At 35.1% G+C, this 27,617-nt stretch overlaps 1 protein-coding gene across 2 annotated transcripts in view; it reads left to right on the top strand.

Annotated features, from left to right (window-relative positions):
- Positions 1–4,664: 4,664 nt before the first annotated feature.
- Positions 4,665–27,617, top strand: part of LOC126832723 (mucin-5AC) — a 47,529-nt gene continuing 24,576 nt past the window's right edge. The window contains exons 1-2 of one of the 2 annotated variants that reach the window (XM_050563597.1): positions 4,665–4,988; positions 9,949–10,047. In XM_050563597.1, coding sequence (XP_050419554.1) covers positions 4,970–4,988; positions 9,949–10,047 — 118 coding nt within the window. In that variant the 5' untranslated portion in view covers positions 4,665–4,969. Of the gene's footprint in view, positions 4,989–9,948; positions 10,048–24,767; positions 24,991–27,617 lie in introns of those variants that run through there. The other variant, XM_050563598.1, reaches the window with a different exon arrangement.

The following is a 27,617-nucleotide window of genomic DNA, read 5'->3' as shown; positions in this document are numbered from 1 at the left end:
TTGTAACTCTGGAATGTTTTGATCCGTTCGCCAGTAAGTATAACAGTAATATGTATATTAAATAATTATTACAACAGTACCTTATAATATAATATTATCTTCAGTTGATTCTACATAGGAGTTTTTGTCGCACCTTAACCCCCCCCCCTACCTCTTTTCATTGGTACACACTCGCCTTTGATAAATTACCCCCGGGTGCTTGCCGGGTTTTTATTTTATACCTAATAACTAAGTTAAATTTTCGAATTTTATTTTTAAAACGACCGAGTGGATATTTGTAGCAGGTAAGTATAATTTAAATTAGGAACTCAACACAATATGCGGGTCGAACCCGAGTTTAATTATAATTTTATTTTAATGTTGGGATAATATGCAATAGTGTAATGACCCTCTGTGTTTAAACCGAACCTTGAATCGTGATGCATCATTAATTTGTGACCCAAAACGGTTTTCGACGAGATGTTAACGGGTGCCTGGATAGCGCTTTGATAGTATCCAATCGTATGTTTTACCCAAGGTAAAATATAATTAAGAAATTATTTCTGATTTAATGGTCGTATCTAGGCCTATTGCGTGCCATTTGTTGTGTATTTTATTTTTTTTTATCGTTAAACCGCTTTTTTTTCATTCGGATAAAACCAGTTTGCCGGATGAGTGATGATATTAATCACAACAATATAACATAAGGTTGAACGTCTTTGTTAAAATGTCGCGGCGTTTTGACAGATGTTCCTTCCTGGAAGATTAATCGTCATTGGGTATCATTTTGTAATAATAACATTACTTCTTTTTCTCCTGATAGCTACTTGACAACGGAATCGAGATTGCGTGAAGTTTTTGTAGTTTTATTTTCTACTGTCCGTTGAATTTTGCATGGTTGGTATATTTTGTTAATAATAATTGCGGTAATAATAATATTGTGTACAGCCGAAAATTTCCCGTCACACATACAAACCGACGTCAGTTTAATGAAGTGCACATAAAAAAAAAAATTATACAAAATTCTAGCCGCCCTTGTACCGAAGGGCTTCGCCCGGGTTAATAAATAATATATCGGTTAACGGAGGTAATACATTATTATTACTATTAGTTGTGTAGATACTTAATATAAAAAATGGCCGTACGTATTTGTTTACATTGGAAGTGACCCTTCTACTTTAATCTATTTTGTGCTATTACCACGGCCAACATTCATTTGATACTATCTAGAGATAATGTTTTACTACTTATTAGAATTACACATATCATGGTTTAATCACATCATATGTAAACACCATCCGTCGAATGGGTCGGACCGCGTATCAGGTTATTTAGCTGCGGTAATACAATTAAATATTAAAAAAAGAATATTGAACAAATTCGAAAATATTGCATAAAAATAGTAACAGCGTTTAGAAATAGATACCTTTAGTTTTGGTAGACAAATTAAAAAACAAATATTAACAAAACATTCTTTCCAAAATGCAAAATTAATTTTAAAAGTGTAGTGTAGTATTGTTTTTATCTGCGCGCACTTCCCCTCCTGTCCTTACTTTTAAACTTCTATAACTTTCAAAATAGTTGTTCAAAACTGGTTATCAACCAGTCAACATTTTTAAGTAAAATATGCTTAATTTAAGTTAATAAAATATATACGTTATCATTTAAGTTTCAAAAGTTGATATAAAAATAATTAGTTTGGGAGAGGATTAAAAACATGAAAATTTGTAAGATATTGAGATTATACATAGTTTAAAAATACTATAAAAAACTGAATTACTTATTAAATTCTATGTGATATTTAGTGACTCACGATAAAAAAAATAACTGTATAATCTGGGCGGTTGTAAACAGTGATTAAAATCTTTTTTTTTTTCATGTACTTTGTCAACTTAGTTTCATTTTGTATGTAACAAGAAAAAAGGTACATAATAAACTGTAAACTGCGCATATCCTTAGTAACCTAATTGGTTAATAATTAAAATAATAATTTGCTAAAAATGTTGACTAGTCGATAACCAGTTTTGAGTCATTAATTTTAATGTTATCAAAGTTTAAAATTTAGAACAGGAGGAAGGGGGTGGAATGTAGTGTTACTTTTATCTTTGCGCATTACCCAACCGCACTCCACTTCCCATCTTAAATTTTAAACTGACAATTATAAAAGCAATTATTCAAAACTGGTTATCGACAATAGTCAAAATATTCAGAAAAAATATTCTTAATATAAAAAACTAATTCAACGTATTCAACGTAAGTTTCAAAAGTTACCCCCTTCACTCATTCCACCACTAGTATGGCTTCTGACTGGAAAAAATACTAAACATTTTTTTTTTCCTTTGGCAGTATTACTCATTTATCTGCATAGTCTGTATTTATACACAATTTTTATCTTATACTTTTAATAACTGCTATAGTTCTGATAGCTTTCAGTTAATGTATTTGGCCTTCATTTGAGAGTGATGAGAGTGACAGTAATGTTATTACTTATTACATGTAAGTAAAATTTGTTTTCAATTTTTCTCTAGAGTATTTTACACTTGAAAAAATAAAAACTTGAAAGAATTGTACATACAAATTCTACTTGCTACTAACAACCTCCAAAAATTATTTTAAAGAGCTAAAAAATTTAGAACAACTATTTGTTTTTCAATAAAAAAATCTGTCATAAAACGAACTGTTTATTACAGGCGATTAGTAAGGCGATAAAATATTTTTAAGAAGATACTAGACTTTTCAAAATTATTCTGTTTTGTATTTTTATAGCCTCATGTAATAAAATCTTAAAAACTTCAGCTTATAAAATGGTGAATTATATTTTTATTTTTTATATTTTGAATCTTGCATTGAGTTTTTTTAGTATTAATATACTTAAAATATATTTTAGATACAAAATTACAACACCACTACAAATATTTAATTTAAAAAATATATAATTTAGGTTTTGTTAAATTTGTTAAAAATTCAACCATTTAATTATAAGTTGAAAATTTGCTATAACTACAAAATAAACAAAAAAATTTACAATTTTAATTTTAAAATAGTTTATTAATTATAACAAATACTTATAAAAAATTAAACCCAATTTTTTCGGTTTATTACTATCATTAAAATCATCTACGCACCAATGTTTCATGCTCTATTCCGCATATTATCTTCCTCTCCTCCTTCAACATGCCCTGGCAATATAAAATATATTCTCTCTCATTATACCGTTTTATTTGCGAACCGTCCACCGTACAAACTACTTATATATGGTCATTCGGCATTCCTTATTCTGGTTAGCTTAGTCACTCCTCACTATTTCATTCCAGCATTATCGTTTTCTTATTTTGACTTACTCATTCTATGCCCAACACTCACTTCTAAAGATCATTGCTTGCCTCGCCTTCACTTAATGGTTTTTTTTATTAGATACAATAAATAAGGAATTTTTTTAGACTCGATTGCATAAATTACTAAGCCGTGTGAACGTGGGTTGTCGGAAAATTGGCGGGTACTTTAAATTTATACATTTTTCACTACCCTGTTACTCGATATTTTAAGAATTGAAACTGTATTGAGAGAAATAACAACAAAATTACTGTTTACTTACAATTATTTGTTAAATAATTGTTTAAATTCACAGACAGATTAAGAAAAATGTATTGAATTAACGAACACTGATAATACCTTTTTTAATGATATTTTATTTTGAACACAGCTTGTTACAAAAAAAAAAAAATAATAATAACAATAAATATTTAAAGTTTAATAAAAGTAAAATTAAATATAATAACTTTGTCATTAGAACCGAAATGCATTAAACTAATTGTTATACCTACAATATTATAGGAAATACCTACGCTTTTTACGATTTGTCTTACTTTGTTGATTTTCAGCCCTTGAATTTGTTCAAGTCAAATTTTTTTTAAGAAGCTTTTAACACTAAAAAAAAACCAAAGGCTTAACATACATTGATATTTTCACCAAATTTTGTATGATTAAAAGAACATTTCTCACTTAAACTATCAGAGGTTATTTCCAATTGGAGTGATGAGAACCGAAAGGGTATAATGTATGGTGTTAATGAATAAAATATTTTTCCATCTGTATTAGATTGATTTACAATTCGGAAGAGTGTTAAACAAAAGGAATATAAACATAATCGATTATACGAGAACTCGTTGAAAATATGATTTGTATATTTTAATCCGCTTAAAATTTTATAAAAATCACGTGCAACCGCGTCAATCGCTTGTTTATCAACAAATTTGTGAAACACCACGATAGGTATGTATACAACAATACACGAGGACGGGCAAGTATAATTAATATACTTAACGTGCACCTACCGGGTGTGTGTATTACTTTGTTTCAATAATTGTATTTATACATTTTTGCTGATCTAACATTGTTATTTACTATTCCCTTCCCCGGCGATCACGGTCAGGCAATCCGCGGTTGTCACAGACACTAGCAAGCGGCGGCGGTGGCGGGCGCGGTCACGGGCACGCGGCGATCGATGCGCCGCACTCCGGGCGAATGGCGCGACGAAACCACGCCCGCAATGGGCGGCCCCCGGGACGGCCGCCCGCTCGACGTCCGCCGTCCGTCGGCCCGGTTCGGCACGGCTCGCCCGCCGCCGCCGCCGCCGCCACCACCGCGGACCGCGGCCGTTCGACGGTCGGTAGTCGGTACGAAAAATTCACCGTGGCCGCACGTCCGTCGCCGTCGAGTTTGTTTTGTTGGCATTTGTAATATAATTGTATAATATTATTATTGTACTTGCATGTGCGCGACCGTCCGGAAGTGTAAACGAAAACATCCGAATCGAACAATTCGAGTGAAAAAGCTATCTATGCCGCGTTGATGGCAGGTCGCGTCGTCCGTGTCAGTGCGGCGGTGGTGGCGATCAGTCGAGTGTGAGAGAGGTATTTTTTTTTAGTTCTTCCGCCCGACCAGTGTTTTTTCGGCGCTTTGCACACCAGTGGCCGGACACCAAGACGACATGGCGTTCTTCTTTTGCGGTATTTTTTTTTTGTCCAATTTTTACATATATTATTTTCACCGTAAACACGGCACTAACCGGCTCCACAGCCGATATATTTTTATAATATTATATTATTATTACAGTATGTAAGGTGTGTTGCCTTGTGTGTGTGTGTGTAGTGTGTGTCGACCGGCAGAGCATAATACGTGCCGTCGGCCGACTACCGCGTATTACGTAAACAGCCGGCGCGTACTTTTGCCTTCGAATCGCAGCAAAAGATTTACTGCGACACCGACTTTCGCTTGGACAAGTCTTGTCAACGGGCGTAATCGGACTTTTGACCGGGCACACGTGGGTGTTCGTTAAGAGGCGTTTACTTGCCAATTTTTGTATTACCTACGCCCTTGTCGCACCGTAGAACCGCTTCGAAATTATTGTACTAGTGACCGACCGGGCAATGGAAAATATGATTACATAATCACAAGCCCGAGTCGTTACCGGCTATTTTCATGTATGATATTGTTAATGTTATTAGATTTTACTTGGTTATCTTATCGCAGGTTTTTTTTTCCACGTCTAAAACCCAATAACGGTCGGTCGCCATGTGTTTTTGTTAGTGCGTTTTTTATGCGTCCGGCCGCCGCCGCCGCCGGCGTCGTCCCATATCGCCACTGCCGGGTCGGCCCGAGTTACCGGCAGACGAGCGTCCGCTGCCGCCGCCGCCGCCGCCACCTCACAACGCCGTAATAACTCGCGAGCTATAACGACGATCTCCCCTTGTCGCGCGTCCGCCGAGCTATATTGCTTTTGCGTTATTATAACTCGGCGTGCACATAAATGGGTTTTTCTGACTATATTTCCAACATTATCATGTTTTATGTTAAACCGACAAGTGATAATATTCTTCAAGGTCTTCTAATTTATTTTTAATTTTTATAATAGCTAATAAAACAAATTTAATTAAAAAAACTCTTATTTACAAACGAAGAATCTTGTACTCAAATATGAACGGTGTAAAGGTGCAATATTTTTGTCACTAAAACGAATCGCTTGATTAGGGGTAGACTCATTGTTGTATTACTTTTTGATGTATAAAATAATATGTAACAAGTGGTAATTTCATTTTGCGAAAACAACTTGCGAACGGCTTCAAAAGACAATACGTGCAAGCCAAAAGACTTGGGTTAACGAGTAACATGGTTATTCGGTTGTGTACCTGATATATTTAATGACCACTTGACCCGTCGGCGTTTATATTATTTATAGTAATATTAATAATGGTACATACTGTGTTCTTAATTCGTATTATTTATTGCACCCAACGGCTTGCTGCCACGCAAACATCATTATAATATTATACTGTTCCACATTATGTTCATATTTCATCCGGTACGGTACAGCATAAACCGTCGTAAGATTGCTTAGAAAAACGATAAACATGAAATTGTGTGAAATGATTGGGTTAGCTTACTTTAAAATGACTTTTTGGCTGAAATGATGTGACTCCACTCTCATGTCCGGAAGGCAAGGTTTGGTTGGTTAGAGAAATAATTACTATATGTAATAACATAAAAAATAAGGCAGTTATTTTGTTTCTATCGTGTTTCGATTAGCTCTGTAATCGCGGAAAGAACATAAATATAGTGGTCAAGTAAATCCAACGACGGATCTCTTTAAATAGATCGCCTATTTTAAGAATCCTATACTATAATACGAGCAATAGGTACGTGTTTATACAATATATATATGTATATATATAGTACGTTTTACAAGCAACCCAGCAATGGGAGTTTTCCGAAAGCTGGTTTAAGCCTCAAGAAATGCATTTGGTCGCGTGGGCCTTATTTTTGCTAAGATTCGGTAAAGAGTTAAAACTAAGTGCCAAAAATACCAGTCTTCGGATGAGCGCCTTTTACTGTTTGTCTGTTTGTTATTATGGTAATCGGAGACCATAAAACCATATAGCATACGATTTTATAGGTGTAGTTACTGAAATTTATATAAAGAGGATGCTTCACGCCCGTATTCTATCTTAAAAAAATGGTTTTGCGGGGGATAAGTACGTGAGGGCAGTATTTAAGGCAGTTAACATATAAAATGTTTACAATAGACAAAGAAGAGCTCGTAGGCTTTTTTTTTTTGCATAGCTATTAATGAATATCTGTATTATTATTATTGTTAAAAAATCGTATTATGTATTATTAGTATTCAGCAGTATGCTGTGTCGTCCCTAGCAACCTATGGATATTACAGAGCCCGCTTGTTATATAAATCGCTTGTTATGCAATAAATGTTTTATACATACATATATGTAAATATAATATATATGTCGTAGCGTTTTTAGTTTTTTGATGAAAATTAAACACAATCAAAATTATTCATTCATAAAACTGCATAGATAAAAGTTCAATAAAGTTCTTCTGTTAATACTGTCCTTCTCACGTACTTGTCTGTTTTGATGGTAAAAAAAATTATAGTTAATCCTATAGAAATGACTGTGATAGTCTGACAAAAAAAAAAGCAATCAATAAAAATCCACATTACTGTATTAATAAGTATACGCTTAAGTTCAAGCTGTAAATTAAGATTTTGGCGAAAAATTGCCTATACTTCACTTCTTATAATACCGCTATTTTGAGAGGGAGATACAATTCAGTCAATTTTTCCAAATTTTTTTGAATGACAATAATATAAATAAGTGTATTTTTGTTATGCATACTAAATTAAAATTCAGATGTGTTAATATGAAATTATGGAAAACGTAGAATTTTCCTAATCAAGTTGATAGCGTAATATCATTGAGCTCAATTCGTTAGCCGAATAAGTATATTAAGGGGTACAATATTATGATAAAAGTAACTTAATTATGTTAATTAATTAATTTAAAAATAATAGTGTTACTATGCCACTCTTTAATTACCTCTGTGCACATTTTTTTTTAATTTGGGCTTTGAAATATTTATTATTATGTTAATCTTGTACGTATATTAAATTAATTTATACGCATCTATAATAACTAAATTATAAATGAGAAAAAAATGGCCTTAACGAATTTTTCAAAAACAATTGCATTTATTTCTTCTGCAAAAAGTAGGTCGTTAATATTTTTTAGGTTGGGATTTTTGGAACCTTGAGAAATTAGGCATATTTTACAGTGTTTTAATTTAAATTTGAATAGTCGAATAATGCCCATCACTAGTATATTATACAAACAAATAATAATTGTGTATTCTTTGCAGACTTTTTTTTTTTAGCTTTTATTAACAGCTTTTTTTTTAATACTAATATATTAAAATATCAAGTCGGTAGAAATATTCGTACACGATGAACTTGAAGGTGTTTAATCAAACATACAAATAGAACATTCGGGTAATTATATTATCAAGCTAATCATTAGGATCTTTTTCTTTGTGCGGTTTTAAGACAAGAATTTCAGTGTCCAGTTTTTTTCTTTCTGTAGCTAATGCTGGGCTATGTGGCGCTGTTCGTATGGCGCTTCTAACCGGAAGTAAGCCCCGTTTGGTTAGGCTGTTGTTTTTAAAATTTTTGTCGTCAGGTCGTAGGTTTTTGAATACGTTTTTTTATAATACACTTTAGCTGTGCTCATAGTAATAAGTAAAGTATCGTTACGCCGTAATTGTGTATAATATGCTAATTTCACGTGTTATTTTATGCTTAAAACGACTTTCAAACCCGAATAACTAAATAGTAATATTTTTTTTCCCCTCAGGGTCAACTGTTGTACTTTGTATACAGTCGGTGGGTATATTATATTTATATATAGTTTATAACGCACCGGTAAAAATATCTGATAACGGTCAAAAGACGTTTCCGTCAAATACATAATATTATTATGTTTGTGCTTCCAACGAGTTGTGCGTATAACAGAACTTGTTACCGTGCCGAATAACAGTACATTGTAATTATTATTAGGTAGATTACGTGGGACGAGCAAGCTTCCTCCTCCGCCAATTTCTTAAGAAGCTGGCATAGATATATAGTTGGGTTCTGTGTAAAACAACATAAAATTACAAAAAAGTCTTATTATGGTCGTTTTTTCTTGTTGTTTGTAATCATTTTGACAATAATCGATTTTTTGAAATATTTTTTTTTTTTTGTGATAATCAGGTATTCGCTTAATTTTTCAGGAAACTCATGTAACACGACTTGTAATATAAGGAAATAATATAGTGCCGCCTTTACTTTTGCCCAGTGGGTCCGAGAATAGTGTGCAGTTGATTCCTGCTTAAAGCCATTACATTGTTCTTAAAAAAAAAAAAAAAAGAACATTGTTCAATCCGGGCCGTAAACAACCATGGTAAAATAACCTACCATGGTTGTGCTTACTTTGAAGTAATACAACTAAAATAATCGGTTTCGGTGTATTCTTAACTTAACTCTAGAATGTCATGTTGACTATAGTTGGTAAATCAGTAACAGTTGCAAATCTCTGTTCACAACAACACATTAACTTGGAGTATGCACAAGACACTGTCTATTTCCCGTCACTATCTATTTTTACCGGAATGAACTTCATAATATCAATGATACAGTATTATATACTAATTCTATTTATTATTATTATTTTAGTAGTCTTTATAGATTAAACGGACAGGTGTATATAAATATATTTGGTTTTGCTCATTAACATTTCAAGAATAACATTAGCGGTGTTTTTTTTCCCAATTTTTAACAACTGCCACGGGCCGAAATTCGAAGCCTCTCTAGTCCGCCCTTGTAAGAGGCCAAGGAAATAGTTTTTTTTTTTTTTTTTACAAAACTGTAATCGAACCGACTTTAACGGTAGACATTTTCTAAGGCTTTCTGGTCCAAGACGGCGTGAAAAAAAAAATAAACAGCCCGCTTCCTCGTTCGGTTATAATTTTATCCTACCAATGTCAACAGACAATAATAGTTATTAACAACCGATATGACGGTTTGTGTCTCGTTTTTGTCTATTTTGCTGTACTTATGTTGATAATATTATATTGTTTCAGCTTCCGGTAACGCTACGGAGCTGATGACCCAAGGAGCGGCGTTCAAAATGCAAACCGACCAAATGGGCCCTATTCTCCAAGCGACTGATCCCAACAGCAGTGAGTGCACGAGTTTAATAATATAATACACGTGCGCAACTATAGCATAACATACACTATAAGAACTACATATTATTATAATATTATAGTTCTTATTATAGTATATGGTATTGGCGCCGCGCTTTGGTGGTCGGTCTTATGGTGTGGAACCTTTGCAAAACCGAACGCCAAAAACATACTCCCATCATTACTCATCGCTCACAATTACACGAATTCGTTCTGGTTAATGCCACGCACGCGGGCGTACAAAAAGCAGATCCGTGTACATACATACATACATACATACTGTATCATGCAAGTATAGGGTGTGGTCCATATGAGTCATGTGCGCGTTGTATTGTGCAGTTGGGCATCGTGCACCAAGCGCGCGCGTGTGTGTGTGTGTGTGTTTGTATACATTGTACATTTTCTTTCCATAACGTGGCCGGCCCACCCCTCTGGTGGTAATTCGATGCACACGGAAAAAGATTTATCCCCCCCCCCACCTTCCCCTGAAAACTGCTCTCGGCCATTTATCGCGTGTCCTTACAATACACACACACACATTACGACCTAACCGACTACCGGGCACACACCACGCACGACTCGGTATATAATATGTATATTATTGTTATATATAATTTATATACAGTCTTCTTTGCCGGGGACAGGTGAAGTGGTCAATTAATTTTCCGCCGTTCGCCAACACCCTGCACTCGTTTGCTGCAATCGCGAATAATTGCCATGATTATAATAACGCGTTTGGCCTGATTATATTCAGCTATAGTCTGTGTGCCAACACGCGGACCACCGCTAACTGACGCCTAATACACCTAAGGTTATTATCCCGGATTTCATACATTTAGTAGGTATGTCGAAGTTGGCTACTCCCCGCGGGGCCCACCTGTGTCGCTAAGTATTCACAAACCATTTATTGTTTTATGCTTCAAAAAGCGTATTTACCCCTAGCTTTAAGTTTTTTTTCCCAATTATATATATATATATATATATATATATATACCGTCTTATAATATCTTTAATGACTCTTAGCGTTTGCAGTTGTATATTATTGTTATATATACCTACGCACGTGTTATTGAACAGTAGCCGGTAACACAATAAGCGTTTGATTGCAATCTACTGTTATGTGTGTGCGTCGGCCATCGTCGTCGACCCTTCCCAAAGTAGGCTTACGACGATTCACATGGCCGGGAATTAGCCGCTCGCACGGTATTATATATTATTAATGTACAGCGGAGGAGGGGATGAAGTAGCACATCTGGCTACCCCACGGTCGACGTGTGTTTTTATTTTATTTTACCGTCTTGCAACAAATGAGTTTCATTAAGATAGATGCGCTATAAATAGTATAGTTGTAGTTGTTATAGTCAGTATGACGGTGTACGCGTTTTTATTGGATTAAAACGATGGCCGGATGCGAGATCAATTCTAGCGCTCGAATTATAGATAGGCATAGCCAGGGGATGCGCGGCGGTTAAAATCAAAATTTGTCAGAAATTGCGCCCCCCCCCCCCCCGGGATCCGTTGTTGTCCCGGTAAAGGTCGTGAAAGGCTTTACGGAGTGTGTGTGCTGAGATAGTATTATGATTTCGTCAAGTCACTCGCGTTACCTAGTTTGTGCGTTTGTCAATGACTGAGCTATATAATATAATGCGATGGCGTTCGAGTGATGTGTGCCTGCGGTGTGTGTAGGTATAGAATATATTGTATACGGTATTTTATATAGCTAGGCACCACTGCCGGTTGTTAACATTCCTTTTCGGAACGCGCAACGTTATAATCTAATTCAAATATGTAAAGGTCGTCCTCTCTTTGCCGTGCATTGCGCAGCTCTCTGGCAAACAATAATGGTTTTACAGTCATAGTCGGGCGGCGTTATCGTCGCCGGGCAAACAACGACGAACCACGATGATGATGATGATGATGATGATGACCCAAAGGGACACACGGCTACACAACAGAAAGGAGAAGAAAAATATATATATATAAATATAAGAGGCATACCCCTTGTCAAGATAATATCAAAACGCGTCGTGCCCCGGCCTGCACGAAACTGGTTTTTTACAATCGAAAATAGACGGTTTTTCTGGCATAAGTCACTTATTTTTTTCTTATTATTCTTCTTCACCGAACACTTTTCATTACTATCTCGCGCGCCGATACTAAAAAACGGTTGCCCCTCCCCTCCCCCACCCCACGGATGTGGCGCTGACTATTATTATATGTATTTCGTATTATTCAAAAACAAAAAAAAAAAAAATATTATACATAATACATGAGCACCACCGTATGGACGGCGGCGGACGCACGGTTACAAAATTGTATTTCAATATATTATTGCTACCGTCGTTGCCGTGTGTGTTTGTATAAATCAAAATTATAATACAAAACTTGGCAGCAATATTTAAGAAGTCGATGTTGGGTTATTTACCGGCGGGTGTACCGGCCCGTGTGTACCTACGCATAGCGTGTAAAAAGATCATATTAATAAGAAAGTAACAGCTAGCGTCGTGTACCAAGTATCAGATGTTGTATAATGTATGTATATATTTATATTGTATTATTGTTATTATGGCTAATGAGAAAGATTTAGGTGTATCGACGGGAGGGCACCGACGCTACGCCGGAGAAAGGGAAAACAAAAGGCCGACGGGATGCGCGTTTTGGATAATATCAGCTGTATAATATTATTTTGTCAAAAAAAAAACAACATTATAAATTATTTATAATCATCGTCCCGACACAATTATTGACCCTTGGCGCAAGGTTTAACACAACGGCTTTTGGTCCCATCGTCGTTACATACAACAACATTGTGTGTTATCGTTGGCTGGCAAAAATAAATAAAGCCTTCCCTGGCTTCTACAAAAATGACCAATTCAATTTTTTGGGGAAGGGGATGCAGGTTTAAGAGTGGTCATGACCCTTAAACCTGCATCTGAATTATAATTTTATTTCCTTATAAAAAAAAATATATATTATCAGTATCAAAAAATCCCGCGTTACGTCCATATCGATTACACAAGTATATAGTGAATCAATATATAATTATATTTTTACAAAACGAACAAGTCCTAGAGATTACTTTTATACTTGTAATTTTGCTAACAAATATTATATTTATTATTTTAGGATTTTTTCCTAACGATCTGGAGGGGAGGGCTGTTTTTCGCGTTGCTTGGGTTCTTTTACATTTTCAAAAAGGGGAAAAAAAAGTTGCAGAACTGTAAAACCGTCTTGATATGCGCTCCCCTCGAACGTCATCGGGAAAAATAAATCAAAAGATATGCGCTGTGTTGTACAATCATCACGTGAAATAAATAGATTCATACTTAATGTATTTTTTGTGTTTCGCTTCCATTTAGATTACATCGATTCGATTAGACGTCGTAGAGCAATATTTATACTACACGGATTGTGTTAGCAGTATATTATTTTCATGATGACATAAAGTATAAATTGTTATTTTTCTTCCTAGTTCACGATATTCGTCTGTACATAATAAAAAAAATCTGCAAACGGGTCAAAGTCTTGTCGCTTGTGTACATAATTAATTTCATTAGCTTGTTGTAATACGATCTGCTGCGCATTGGCCTCGGCGTTGTTACTTGGGCGATCAATTTTGATCCGATTCCGGGATAAATCTTTTCGTTATTTATTTTTTTTTCTTCAAGACGTCACAAAAATGCCGCCACGGCGCACGTTATTCTCTATATACCTCTACCCACCGTGTTATGTGGTAGTCTGATAATATCTTTATAGCGTCGCCTTGATGTTTCAGCGGGTCGTTAAACGCACAAGAAAAGAGGCCTTCGGTCAAACGAGTACGCGCTGTAATGTAGTAATGTATGCAAAATAACATTTTTAGCCGTTCCACAAGTTCCACTGTCGGGCAACACACGGGCTTGAATACTATGTATACAAAAAAAAAAATGTTAAAATACTTTTTTAACATTATCTAATATAAATGCATCTGTGGGATTCCTCGGTAGCCGTTTTTTTTTTTATTACTAATTTGTCCCCTGCGAGTGGAGTCGAAATGAACAAAATCTGCTATGCCAAGTCTTATCAAACGACGACGGTATAAAGTCAAGAGTTCACTTCGTAAAGCTCATTCGTCTGACCTCCGATGGTTTGTTGTTAGTCAAAATTTGCATAATATTACAGTGAAACAATCGTGTCAATGTTGTCACCCGATGACATGTTATATATGAATATAAACATTTTTTTTTTTCACAAAGCCCTTTGTTTCTTTTTTGATCGACTATGGCTTTGTCGAATATTTTGGGTGATAATAGACGACAAAGATTTTTGAAAAAAATCATATCAAGGTCTTTGGTTAAAAAAAAAAAATGCCCGAGCGATAGTGTTATATATTTTATTTTGTAAACATTGTGTTGTTGTTGTACAAAAATCGGTTTTCTAAATAAAAACTCGATAAGGTCTCTAGCAGCTAATATAGTTTGAACGGCTCGTACGACGTCAGTATAATAATAATAATTGTTCAAAAAAGCTTTTACCGGACAATTTTTGAAAACCAGAAAACGGTCGTGACCGCTTAAATTTTACATTTCAATCAACAGCCCTGTGTGTAATTCAATATACACGGCGTACGACAACGGTAGCCTTGAACGGTCGTTCGGAATGCAATTATACAATATAATATTGCTTTTAAATAATAGAAACAAGACGCAGACGACGTCGTAGAGAGTAATACCTAAATGAAATTAGATTTTTTTTTTCTTTTTTAAGAAATACTTCTATTTCATCATTCCGGAATCGGTTAGCGGCGCCACGCATAACACAATATATGTAAACCTTCTCCACAAATGTGTTTTAATATTTCTCTATTGTGTTTTTTTTTTTTTAAACCTGACCGCTTTTTTTTTACCAAAGCCATAAACGAACCGGGTTTTAACATTTTTTTTTTTTTTTTTTTCATCATTGCGGTTCCAAAAATTATCAGATGTTTATTATCCATCCAGAACCGGTTACGACGTTATCAGACCGGCGTGTCTCCCACTTGGAAATTCGCATTTAAGTCCGGCGGATAACAATAATAAACGAGTCAATCGGCGGTAAATACACACACGTGTCATTGTTGGTGGTGGTGACCCGAGTTAACAATTATTCCCATCCGGTAGTAGTTAACACACTTTTCTGTCTGGCAACTCGTTCTCTCCGACATGCATACAAAATAACATAAAGTATGATCCCCCGGGTGTGCATAAGAAATCCATAGTGGCCGTGACGTTGGACATATTTTTTTTTTACACGGATAATATGTTGTCAATATATTTTTTATCGACGGTCGTGAAAATTATTATTATTTAATACCGTTTAATTGTACACCGCGCGTTCGCCTATTAATAATAACAATAAGCGTGTACCGACGGAGAAACAAGTAGCCCGGCCTCTATCCCTGTAATTTAGTCGGGATATTATTATTATTATTATTATCACTATTGTGGATGGATGTGGTGTTGTACTCGGCTCTCCTACCCTTGACCCTCCCGCCCCCCACTGCCCTCTCTCGGCCCCCCTCAAACGCTGTAATAGCATAGCAGCAGATCTCGTGCTGCGCCTTAGTAATTTACGACACACATTTATTATTATTTTTTTTTTTTTTTTTTTACAACCCATGTGAGTACTACCACCGGCTTGGTGGGAGTCGTCGTCGTCGTCATCCTGCGTGTGCATCGTATAATAATAACACTAATATTATACAATATACACGTTGTGTGTGTGTGTGTGTACACTATGTCTCTCCACTATATTTTTACAGTCCTTGTTCCGTCTCTCTCTCGGGGCCGTTCGAATTTCCTTGCTTATCGCTTCATTTTCAAACGATAATAATAATAAAAATAAAAAATAAATACTACTTTTGAGTTGTTCCCCGAATCGAGATTATCTGGCCGTCCGTCCGATAGCCCAAATCCACGGCCATACGCATACATTTTTAATAATTTTGTCCTTTTTTTTTTTTTTTTTTATTATAAACCAGAGAACGGTGGTACAATAATAATGATAATTGGGCGTTTGACGTGGATAATAAACTAGTAGATTGCCAACCGCGCCGATGAGAAGCGAGAAGCCTATGAAAAAGACCATTTGTGTGGGTCTCGAGTCTCATCATCGCATAAAAAATGTACACGTGGCAATATAATAATACGAGATAAGGGTCAAAACCCACAAAAATTACATCTTTCGACGGCTTCACTTGGCGGGCCAGCATAATTACAATATAATATTGCAATATGGTAATTAAAAACCTAGTTAAATATAACAAATATATTTAACTAGATTTTTTACTGAGGGAATGATGTAATATTATTGAAAACTGCAGGCATTTATCGAGGATCGAGCGGTTGTAAATTTATTTGAAAATCTTAAAAGGCGAAATCGCTTAAGAACTCTAAAAAAACGTTTGCTAAAAAATATTTGATAATTTTTAATAATGCTAACTTGTGGATGTCTATCAGTATAGTTATAACGAAATGGACTTAATTAAATTATTTTTACTTACAATTGAAATATTATAAAATCCGTACACTGAAATACATTTTCAACTGAACGGTTACATTAAACAAGTACGGACTGAACAAGTCTTTACAGACTGCGCAACGCATGTAGAATTTATTATAGGTCTGGTCTGGACTTGTGTGTGTGCATTTTATCAATTAACAATAATTGTATAGTTTTGATGAGGGTTTAACATAAAAAAAAAAAACCAGAAAATAATGCAAAAATCGCAAGTCAATAAATACGGTTATTAATTACCGAATTAACGAGACTTCAGTGTTCTAACCAACGGTCTTAAAACAAAACTTGCAAAACAACAACCGACTAGTGACTATAGTGTGTACTAGGCTATAGATAAAATAATTGAGAACAGACAAAAAAATGAGTTGATAAACACAAAATGAAAAATGCCATTAATGAGCAGTGTTATTTTGGTTTTATAGTGTGAATCATATAAACCCGTGGGCTGTGATAAAGTTTTCAGAACTGAAGATACTTTTGTCCATGTTGTGTATCTGTCTATGTATAGCCTATTGTTGTATCTGTGAGCTGAGCTAGAATAGGTCGAAAATGATGTCCCATTCCGAGATACCGACACACTATGGACGTGCTAAATTTATCCCAATTACCGTTTCCAATATAATATTATGACGTTATTGGCGCTATTTTACTTTGGAAAAATATATTTTCAAACGTTTGTCGGGTGTGGCGTAAACTTATTATTTTCGTAACACCGGAAAACACCGGACGGGCAATGATAATAATATTATTATTTATAATCCTTATTAGAATTTCAAAACAGCCACCTCTTAATAACTATTGTAATTTGTAAACAAAGCGAGAAATGCACCTTGATAATTATCATCATTAGCATATTACACTTACTCGCGTTAATATCGTTGCATAGACTGGACAAGGTCCTTGCAATCGGTGTACAAAGTATTTACTTTTATTTCTGTATGCATTGAGCATTGCATCGAATCGGGTGCACTACACGGGCGGTCATCGGATCCACTAAGCTTTTATATTGTGTTCGTGCCATTTCTAAGGAGTAAATTATAGGCAATTTTTTACAAAAAAATCTTAATTTAGAGCTTGAACTATAGTGTATATACTAATAAATACAGTAATGAGGATACTTATTTGATTGCCATTGGATAAATTACCATTTTTTTCCTCCGTCAAAACTGCTTTGCGCGGGACAACACCAGTATTGTCAGTAGATAAACCAAACTTTGACAATGTATATAGAAGACAATCTATATGCAGTTTTTTATCTATAAAAAAAAAAAAAAGTTTATAATTTTGATTGTGTTTTTAAATCTACTATTTCTTCTTGTTTTGTGTTACTGCTATGACAGAATTAGTCTCAAGAAGTCTCTCGAGTCAACATAATATGCGTACAGAGGTTTTTTTACATACGTGATAATGCAGACTTTATAGTATAATGTGTGTGTGTGTGTGCTAGCACTGAGTTGAGGGGGAGGGGGAGTGGTGTTCGTACCGTGCAAGTGTGTGTTTACCGATTAATTTCGTCACGTGTTTTTGACATATTATTCAATGGGGTGAAAACGGGGAAAAAAACGTTTTGAGTTTTTTTTCATCCGGGCGGCGAATAAAAAAAATAAAAAAAACCCCGCCTATTGGCCCGTATTGTTGTTGAATTCGTTCATTGCCGTTATCGTTTTCCCACCAACAACGCCGACGACACCGTGATATCCCCCGGGATACTGTGCAATATTATTTGCCTATGCCTGTGAAAGTTGTTGGAACTTTGTGTCGGACCGTGTAATACCACACGCTTGCTATACGACCCAAGTTACACAGCGACGGGGAACTTTACAAAAGGACAAATTATAAATATGAGAATGCTAGCAGTGCGAATGGCAGTTTCTAGAAATCTGTTTGCCAAAGAAATACGTGACCAATCCTGTTTAAGACTATTTCGAACATACTTTCGATTATACACCGTTTTCCTATACTTGTATTGTTATTATTTTGTCGATATACTTGTTAATCATTTATACCTACCGTGCGCGATTGTCGGAGGAAAGGCATGATGTAGGTATTGTGCTGTATACTAAACACAACCCCACACCTGCTTCGATTTGAGGGTTCGTTCGAGACCGGTCGCGGTTTAGGGTTTTTAATTTTTTACTTATCCTCGACTTCCTCCTAATGAGAAACGACCGTCGTCAATACTTATGCACTTACTACTCCGGTGTTGTCGTGGCCGTTACCGGTTCAGTTATATATATATATATATATATTATTTTGCACGGCATACAATATAAATATGATTGCAAACGTACTATAATACATATAATATTATATTTTAACCCATATAGGGTATTGTACAGCCATATAATAATCCGGTGTACAACGTGGTGCTCTGCGGTGGTTTTTTTTTATGTAAAAAAAAAATCCTTTCTCGTTCATTTCTTCACGGTGAAAATTAACAAAGTCTATTGACGCGCGAAACCCTATACGGCGGCGGCGGCGGCGGCTGATCGACACCATCTAAGAATCTGTACCGGTGTACATAATATTATTGTAATGTATACAGTATAATACAATAATAATAATAATAATAATATACCTATAATACCGCGGGCTATGCACCGCTACGACGAGAATTCGATTTTAAGCGTTATTATTTTGCGCTTTACAAAGCTAATACAAAATGGCTTGTTGTGTTTTTCTCGCAAAGGTTAACGGTAAACACTTCCCGGTAAATGTATTATAATGTTTAATACAACAATGTATTGTTTCTCGGGATGAACTCGTTTGTCTAGACGCTATTGCCGGTATTCCACGATGTACACATTATGACTACAGTAAAAACGGTAATCTCTGTATTTATGTTGTGCGCTCAAAACATTTCGATAATTTAATTGTCGTTGAAAATGTTTATTCTGTCTGTAAAAATTGTCTCTTAGATTTGTTTTAGAACAGTAACAGCAAAATTCTGTCATTCCGAGACATACTACCGTATACCAGTATTGTGTTTCCAGTATTTCTCACGGGTATTCTAATTTGTTGTTTTATTAGAATTAACGTCATCGTTTGCGTTTCAATGTGCTCGCACAATTCGTTGGAAATACTGATAATATGTGCACTGTGTTTTGGTTTTGTATACATTAGTTAAATATGTGTATACATACATTATACAAATGTATCACCAACACTGTGTGCTTGTTGTTGTTAAAACCGTTTGGATACTACAACGAGGTCGAAAATTCTGTCATGAGAAATTCTGGGAAATTTTAGTATTATATTTATAATTAATCAAATCGGGTTTAGGTCTCGAGTCGAGCATAATATGTGTTATGTTAAGTTCAATGACTAATAATTTTCTTTTATTGAAATAGTATCTTTATTCCTAAATGCTCGGCTGCAATCCGACTACCAAATTTTGGTACTATTTGTAATTCCCCATTTGTGTAGCCCCTTCTCCCTGGGGAAAAGATGATACAAATCTCCCGTCTGATGCAAACCCCACCGCCTTCTACAGATATAATAAATTTACCACAATCCAAATCTCCTAAACCGATTTAATATTTTTAATGATATCGTTAGATTACATAATATATATTATAATCTTTCGTTCTGATCAAATTTTCCGTTTTCTTGGTGAGAATGTAACGACTTGTGTTATTCATGGAGAATCCGGTATTATATTTTTTGTTTGCCGTTGGTTTCAATATCAATGATTTTATTTTAAAAAAAATATCGTAATTACCTGTATAAAAGTATTTTTAATCAATTAAGATTAATGTTTTCCTACTGGCGTACGTGACATTTTTTTTTAGTTAAAAATATGAAAATGTAAATTTTAGACTACATCAATTCCAAACCCTGTTCTTGTTTTTTTTTCAATTTTTTTTTTATAACGGTCATTAGCCTGTTGATATGTGCGTATTATAGTAGTTCAAACCTGACCGGTAAGTAGTGTAACTAACAGAGTATTATAATCGAGCAACGGTCCAGGTACCTGGACTTTTAGGCAAATTAAAAACAATTTTGAATTCAACTTTGTGTTACACTATTGTAATATTCCCGGCAAGAGCAACCGAGTGAGGTTAAGATAGCTACAACAATACTTACACATGGACAATTTTCCAATATTAAATGTTTCAGGTGCACTACTGTAATGCAAAAAAAAAAAAAATCCACGTCTTTATGTCGTTTAGAAGGTGTTAAACTGTAAGTAATTTCCTCGCTCCCCCTCCTCCTTTTCTCTCATCTCATCCGTTTGTGCTGAATCCTTGTGACCGATGTGCATTCGGTAATATTTTAGAGGTGTTCCATTTATCGATTTACCGTGTGGCCTTTTTGTATATATATATATATTCTCCCCAGTAACCATTATGTCAGAACATAACTGAAAGTAAAAAAAGGAATCCCTGCTGCATGCCGATTTTCCCTCGGTCGTGTTCTGGCAATTATATTTTTGCGCTTTATAATTTCTGTCTATATATATTTTTTTTATAGAGAGACAGAGAGAGAGAGAGGAGAGAGAACGGTCGCCGGATTTGGCGTTTACCACGCCGCCGCCTTTACCCTTCGCTGGGCAAACACGCCCTGTGGTAATTGTGCCTCTGACAGCGCGGAGAGGGTGTGTGAAGTTTGCGGACTCTGGTGCCGTCATGAAAAATCATGATGAGACGTCTCTTCCCCTTAAAGTGCAGCGTTGCACACGGTTCTCCTCGAATATCATTATACCACCGTATGCCGCCGCCGCCTTCCGGCAAAAAGTATATCAAATTACATTTTACAAAATTACTACGTGCACGAGAGAGAAGAGGCGGCCCTGCACCACTCGACCACCGCCCTATACGAGACTTTCAAGTACTTTATTTTTTCAAAATCAAAACGGTCTCCTCCTTTGAGCTGTTCCTATATTAAATTAGCACGGATACACAATATCATCCGCCGTCGTTACACGGCCGGGAACGCATCAAACAGGTCTTGTGCGTGTAGTATGTGACATGTTTTGCATGTATACCTATTTGGTAAGCTGCGCAAAGTGCACTCGGTTGATCGATATCGAATTGTGTACAGGGTGTGGCACGCTGTGCATACAAAAACAACGACTACTTTAACACCCCGCGTATACCGATTTTTGTGATATTATATTTTTTTAACACGCGAGATTTATGAACAGTTTATTTATTTGTAATAATATACATTTGTAATAAATGTCACGTTTTGATGGTTTTATTACCTACAATATATTGTTTTGTTCTGTGGCGGTTAATGACTTTCCACGCGTTTATGTCACATTTGCATTATTGAAACAACGTTGGAAAATCGAATTATTTATCGACGGCCGATGCATAATAATTGAGTCTAAAAAATTTTTTTTTTTCGAAAAATGTTAATTTTGCAGACCGTACGAAGAAAAGGGGTCGTAGGGCGACTACATGGATTAAATGGACATTTCGCAATAGGCATCACGATGGGCAAAGGCGCAGTGTGTACCGCATTGTCTTGCGGCGTGTAGTTTCAAGTAAAAACATTTTTTATTAAAAATAATGTATTATAATTAAGCCCCGTGGAGAATATTAATTCCGAAAGTGTTTCCGGCCGTGTATTGTTATTCTTGGCGTAGGCAGAGTGAATTTCCAGCCCAGTGTGGTATAATGACGTTATCTTATATTCCTATGTATACCTTAATAATTGTCGACGATACGATATTGGCTCTCTCGAACGCGACGGCGGTGGTATCAGCTGAGCAAACACCCGAGACCATTGTTGTAATCCAAGAAGGACGAGGTTATATATTATATACAGTGCACACTGTACACATACGATGGTGGAGGGGTGTAGGCGAGCAGTGCGTGCTGTTGGATGCATCCCTCGTCGTGCTCTGCGGGCAAAGCGAGAGGGTCGTGTTGATGAATAGCCTCTGGGCGCACTTCTATATATGTAAAAGCTGCACTATACACCGACCAGGCAGTGTGTTCCATTCGGCTATATTTTATTCGACACTCCAGTGCGCGGCGACAGCTATGTTTTGGTGTTAATTATCAGGCGGCAAACAAAAAAAAAAAAAAACGCATCCGGCAACTAAATTAAAAAAAAATTAATAATTCCGCGTTTTATTCAAAATCAATCGAAATTCAAACTCGAGCCCGTAGACGTTTTATAGTATACATACACCTGTTCTAGTGTTTAATTTTTTGAATTTTTTTTTTTTTAAGAGCGCCCGCAACACCGCCTGTTGCTGTTTGTTTTGTTTAATGAAGTTTGGCGCGCAACCCCACGAGTTCAAGTGAACTGTGCTGAGGTGCACTCTAACGGGTTGACGTTTACTACTATTGGCGTTCTCGTGTATGAAATGTAAGAAAAAATAACAACCACCGTGCCTTGGCGGTGGGCGGCTACTAAAAATGCATGGTTTTATGGTTTTTATGTTGAATTGTTACACGTCGTAAAACTTGGTTGAAATAGTACTTTATTATGTCCTTGAAACAGACTGTACGGAATTCGTTTTGGAAATAACAATATGATAACATTTTAAAAACGTTCAAGCCTGCAGGGGCTACATAATATTCTATTTCTCGCCAAACCGTTTAGACGAAGGAAGGCTAAACATTTGTCGGATATCTTGTGAACTAATAGTAACAGCATCCCTTTCTCCCTACTTTTTATTTGACTCGCAAATAAAAAATATATTACATTAATAGATGCTATAATTTTGCATAGTTAACGATTCTAAATTTAGTTGTGACAATACCGATACTATTAATAATAGGGTAAACAGTTTGGAAATGTCAAAAGTTAAAATAATATATTAATATATTATAATATATGCACATAATATACGTATAATATTATTATTGTCTATGGAAACAGATATAGCGGTGATTTATTGTTTTTAACAGTGTTTAGTATGCTATTGAGGAAAAAGTAATTTAGTTATTGTCGATTGATGTAAAAATAAGTGTTATGACTGGATGTTTTATAGACCGGAGGTGTGGAACACGCATGGACACCGTTCATCTGATAATAGTATATGTACATGCCGTTACACTATTATCTACTATGCCTGTCAATGTGTAGATATTATATTTATATAATGGTTTATACATTTATATCATTATCGTGCAGTTTATGAACTTTATCTCTTGACCCAGAGTAACGAAAAGCGTTTTGATAATGCGGTGGATTGATAATTTTTTTACAGTTTTTTCCCAAAAGGCACATGGCCGCAGGATAGACAAAAATTACTGTTTTAACGTCGAACAATACACATTGTATTTTATTATTCAACCAGTAGCGGTTTACGCCATGTACTTTATTATAATCACGATTCCAGTTTGGGTACAACAAGTGGTCCGAGGACTAATTACATGTTTTTTAAAAAAAAATATGTAAAATTTATACACCTCTTATCAAAAAATGTATGTGCGCGATCAGTGGAACAATCGAGGGACGTTCGGGGTTCATAATTCCCCCCAAAGATAACTCCTGTTTGAACCTGTTTGATGTGATTGTCTTAACACATCGTTTACTATAACTATGTACTTATATTTTGATATAATATGTGCGTTTAAAACAAATATATTTAAATCTAATTTATCGAGTCAATTAAAACGGATTTCGTGTAGCCAAATATCATAGCCGTGCCACACCCAGCACAACCGTATGCATACACTATAGAAAAAAATGATCCAACTTGGTTTGAAAGAACGTACTTAAAAAAAGAGATTGAGGCAATTATACGAAAACAATTTGTTTAAATGTAAAACTTAAGTGTACATTTAATAAATTATTAGTACAGTAATTGGTATTCTCTTTTGGTTGTATAATTATTCTCTCAGTCCGTGACAATATTTTTTATTATTTTCGGTGTATTTCAATCGTGAGGCTATTTAAAATATAGACAATATACATAAATTAGGGTATAGGTTGGGATAGGCACTATTTGTGCCGTGACAAATTTTGGTTTGTCAACTAGTTAAGGGTAATTTTTGTCTTCTTCTTTATCGAGAACATGTTGGAAACGTTTTATATTGTAACCGTGTGATGTTTTTCCGACTGCATGACTGTAGGTAAGGCGGTCTGGGAACCCCTGGGTCGAGGGTGGTCCGCCGCCCGAAGCGATGCGATGGTCCGAGGGGACTGCGGAGAACAAGCACCGACAACGCCGCCTTTTTAAAAATCCTCAGTCAGTATTCGTTGGGCGGACGGCCCGTCGTGTGTTGTTTGCAAACGCTTCCTTCCGCTCGCTTCGTTTTCGTATAGATAGTTTTTTTTTCCATCAAGTAATTTAAATCTATTATTATTGCCGTTGTTGTTGTTACCGTGTAACGTGTGACCGACATCAATTTTAGAAAAGAAAAACAATACAAAATACACTTCCAGCTGAAAAAATCCACAAAATCCTTTTCTCGGACACCGTCTGTATTGCAGGTCACTATTTTTTTTTACATAAATTAATTATCATGTGTATATATAATTTATTATCGCCGCATGTGTGTGTGGTGCGGTCGTAACTTGTATTATTATTAATATAATAATATTGTTTTCAAAGGGCGTCGTCTTGCGTTTCCAAGAGAAAATATTTGCCTCGTGCGCTCACCCGCGGTCTCTGTGCACGTTAGTTAATACTTGGATTGTATTTCGCCCCCTTCTAAACCATTTTTACTCGAATTATAGTAATAACAATATTATGCATTCAATTATATTTTATACGGGTGCCTAAAATGCGGGCCAATCAATCGCCGTCCAATAGATGATCGTTGTTATTGTTAATAAAATCAATTTAGCTACGTCTCTATTGTTTACTATTTGTTCACAAAGACTTTGGCCTTTGCCTGTGTGCATTACACCTGGGAGTTGAATTTATTAGTATAATTTTTTTTCCATCCACTTAATTTTACACACACACTGTCAGATATTTTATTATTTCCCTTGTATTTTTTGGGAAAATGGAAACTGAAATTTAATCGATTTCAATTTAACCGGATTAATATTTCCAAATTGGAAAACGACGATAGGACTGTAATCTGTATCGACTACCAACCGCGTCCAAAAGGAGTTATAAATGTCTGCATTTTTGCGTCAGAACTTAAATATAAAAATGTAGGTATTTTTAATATGCCCTCAGTTAATTTACACTGATGGTTTACTTATTTATTTCACTTTTATTCAAGTCAATCAACAGTTTAGCTGAATAATTATATGTACAGCTTGACATTATTAAAGTTACTTTTTGCCAAGCTATATTTAAACGTTAACACACCGTCACACATTTTTGGGATTATAACTAATGTGTGCCAAAGCAAGTTGTTTAGCTAAAAAAAAATTATAATATGAGGTCTCAGGGTTTAGAATTTTTTTAACGTGATACCATTTTATTGGATCTGTTGTTTCACAGGAAACAGTTGCAGTTGTTGCAACATAACCGATCAATGCAACATCATTATATTATTGTTATAGCTGATAGTGATAATTATTTTAAACCGGTATTTGGCGACTGAAACTTATATACCTACTACAAAAGATACGGAAGTTAGAAGTATAATTTTTTAGATGTTTCACGTCAATGAATAACACTAAAGTTCTCTCAAGTTTAAAAATATTTATTACTTCACAAGTTTTTTTTTCAACTATGAGAACGTGTTATTTATTTTTATTTTTTTAATAAAATAATGTAAGGCGTTTGGGTGATAATTGTTATTAGTAACTAAGTTTCACTTCATACAAATCATGATAATAATCGATTATATTATGTTTTGACATGAGAACGAACGAACGAACGAACGAACTTGTTTTGTAGGACACCTTGAAAATGTTTTTCAGTTAATAATAATTGGTCGCTCTTATTAAAAAGTTTTTATTGCGTTATATTGGTTATCTCTCTAATTTATCATTCGGTATAATCGATTAACGTATGCTCACACAGTCGCTCGACTAACCTTTAGCTAATATATTGTTGGGACATTTGGTCCACAAACTGGTTTGTCTTTTTGTGCTTGGCAATGTTATCACCGAAGATTGATCGGTTTCACACTCAAGTCCACTTTAAAACACTGAAGATCTGCTAGAGTACGTTGATCTTTAGCTGAAAATAAAATATTAAATACACTTTTGATCGTCTACGCCGTTCGTCTAGTTTTTTTTAAAGTTAATTGGTAATAAAAGATTTCCGCAATTATATTTTAAGACTCAAGTTTTTTTGCTTGTCTTTTGTCTGCAATCTCTTTTCGAGCACTGTGCAGTCGATGAAGTCGTCACACAATCAAACGAACAGTGTATAATATATTTTATTTCGTTTCGTTTCAACGCGCCCACACAATTCTTAATGAAATAATTTTGAAAAAGCAAAAAAAAAATAAGAAAATAGTAATTTTATTAATAGGTACTTTGTAGTTTTTTTATCGCTCGCTCTAAAAACGCCCTAGATGCGAATTTGATTTTTATGTTTTCTCATTAGTTAAATTGTTTAAAAAAAATGCCAAACGATTTCCTGTTCAAGAACAAATTGTGAATTTGCAAAACTATAAAAAACCACTATACCACCTACATAATGCTATTATAATTCCGTTATACAATCAGTTTTAAAATGATAAAAAAAAAAAAATCGATAACACAATATTGACTCGTTGCGTCCATAATGGTCGGCTTGTAATCCTACATAGTTTTATATAAGGCATCATTATTATTATGTTTAAGACAAAATATTATTTACTAATTGGACACTTCACTCGTAAGCAAAACGGAAGTGTTTCTTTCAAAAATTGTTTAATAATATACAACAGACAAAACTCTGTGTACACTTCTTTCATAAAATATCATAATCTTATCGATTGACGTTTGTATAGTGTAATATGTTTATAAACTTGCAATTATTATTTTTTTTTGTTTACACTTGTAATTATTTACATATATAATATGTTGCAGCTGTATATTATTATATTTCGAAGGCAACGGCAAACCGTAGCATTATTTTCTTTTGTCAGTCAATTATTGTAATTGACATGCCGGTGGTTGCCGCGCTAGTAGAAAACATACTCTCATCATATTTGTATTTTTTT

Source organism: Adelges cooleyi, unplaced genomic scaffold (genome assembly GCF_023614345.1).
Source record: "Adelges cooleyi isolate 19-005CV unplaced genomic scaffold, UGA_ACOO_1.1 ACOO_flye_CR_arks_rails_tigmint_CR_PRNA_167, whole genome shotgun sequence".
Lineage (NCBI taxonomy): Eukaryota > Metazoa > Arthropoda > Insecta > Hemiptera > Adelgidae > Adelges > Adelges cooleyi.
This window is presented reverse-complemented; position numbering and strand designations above follow the sequence as displayed.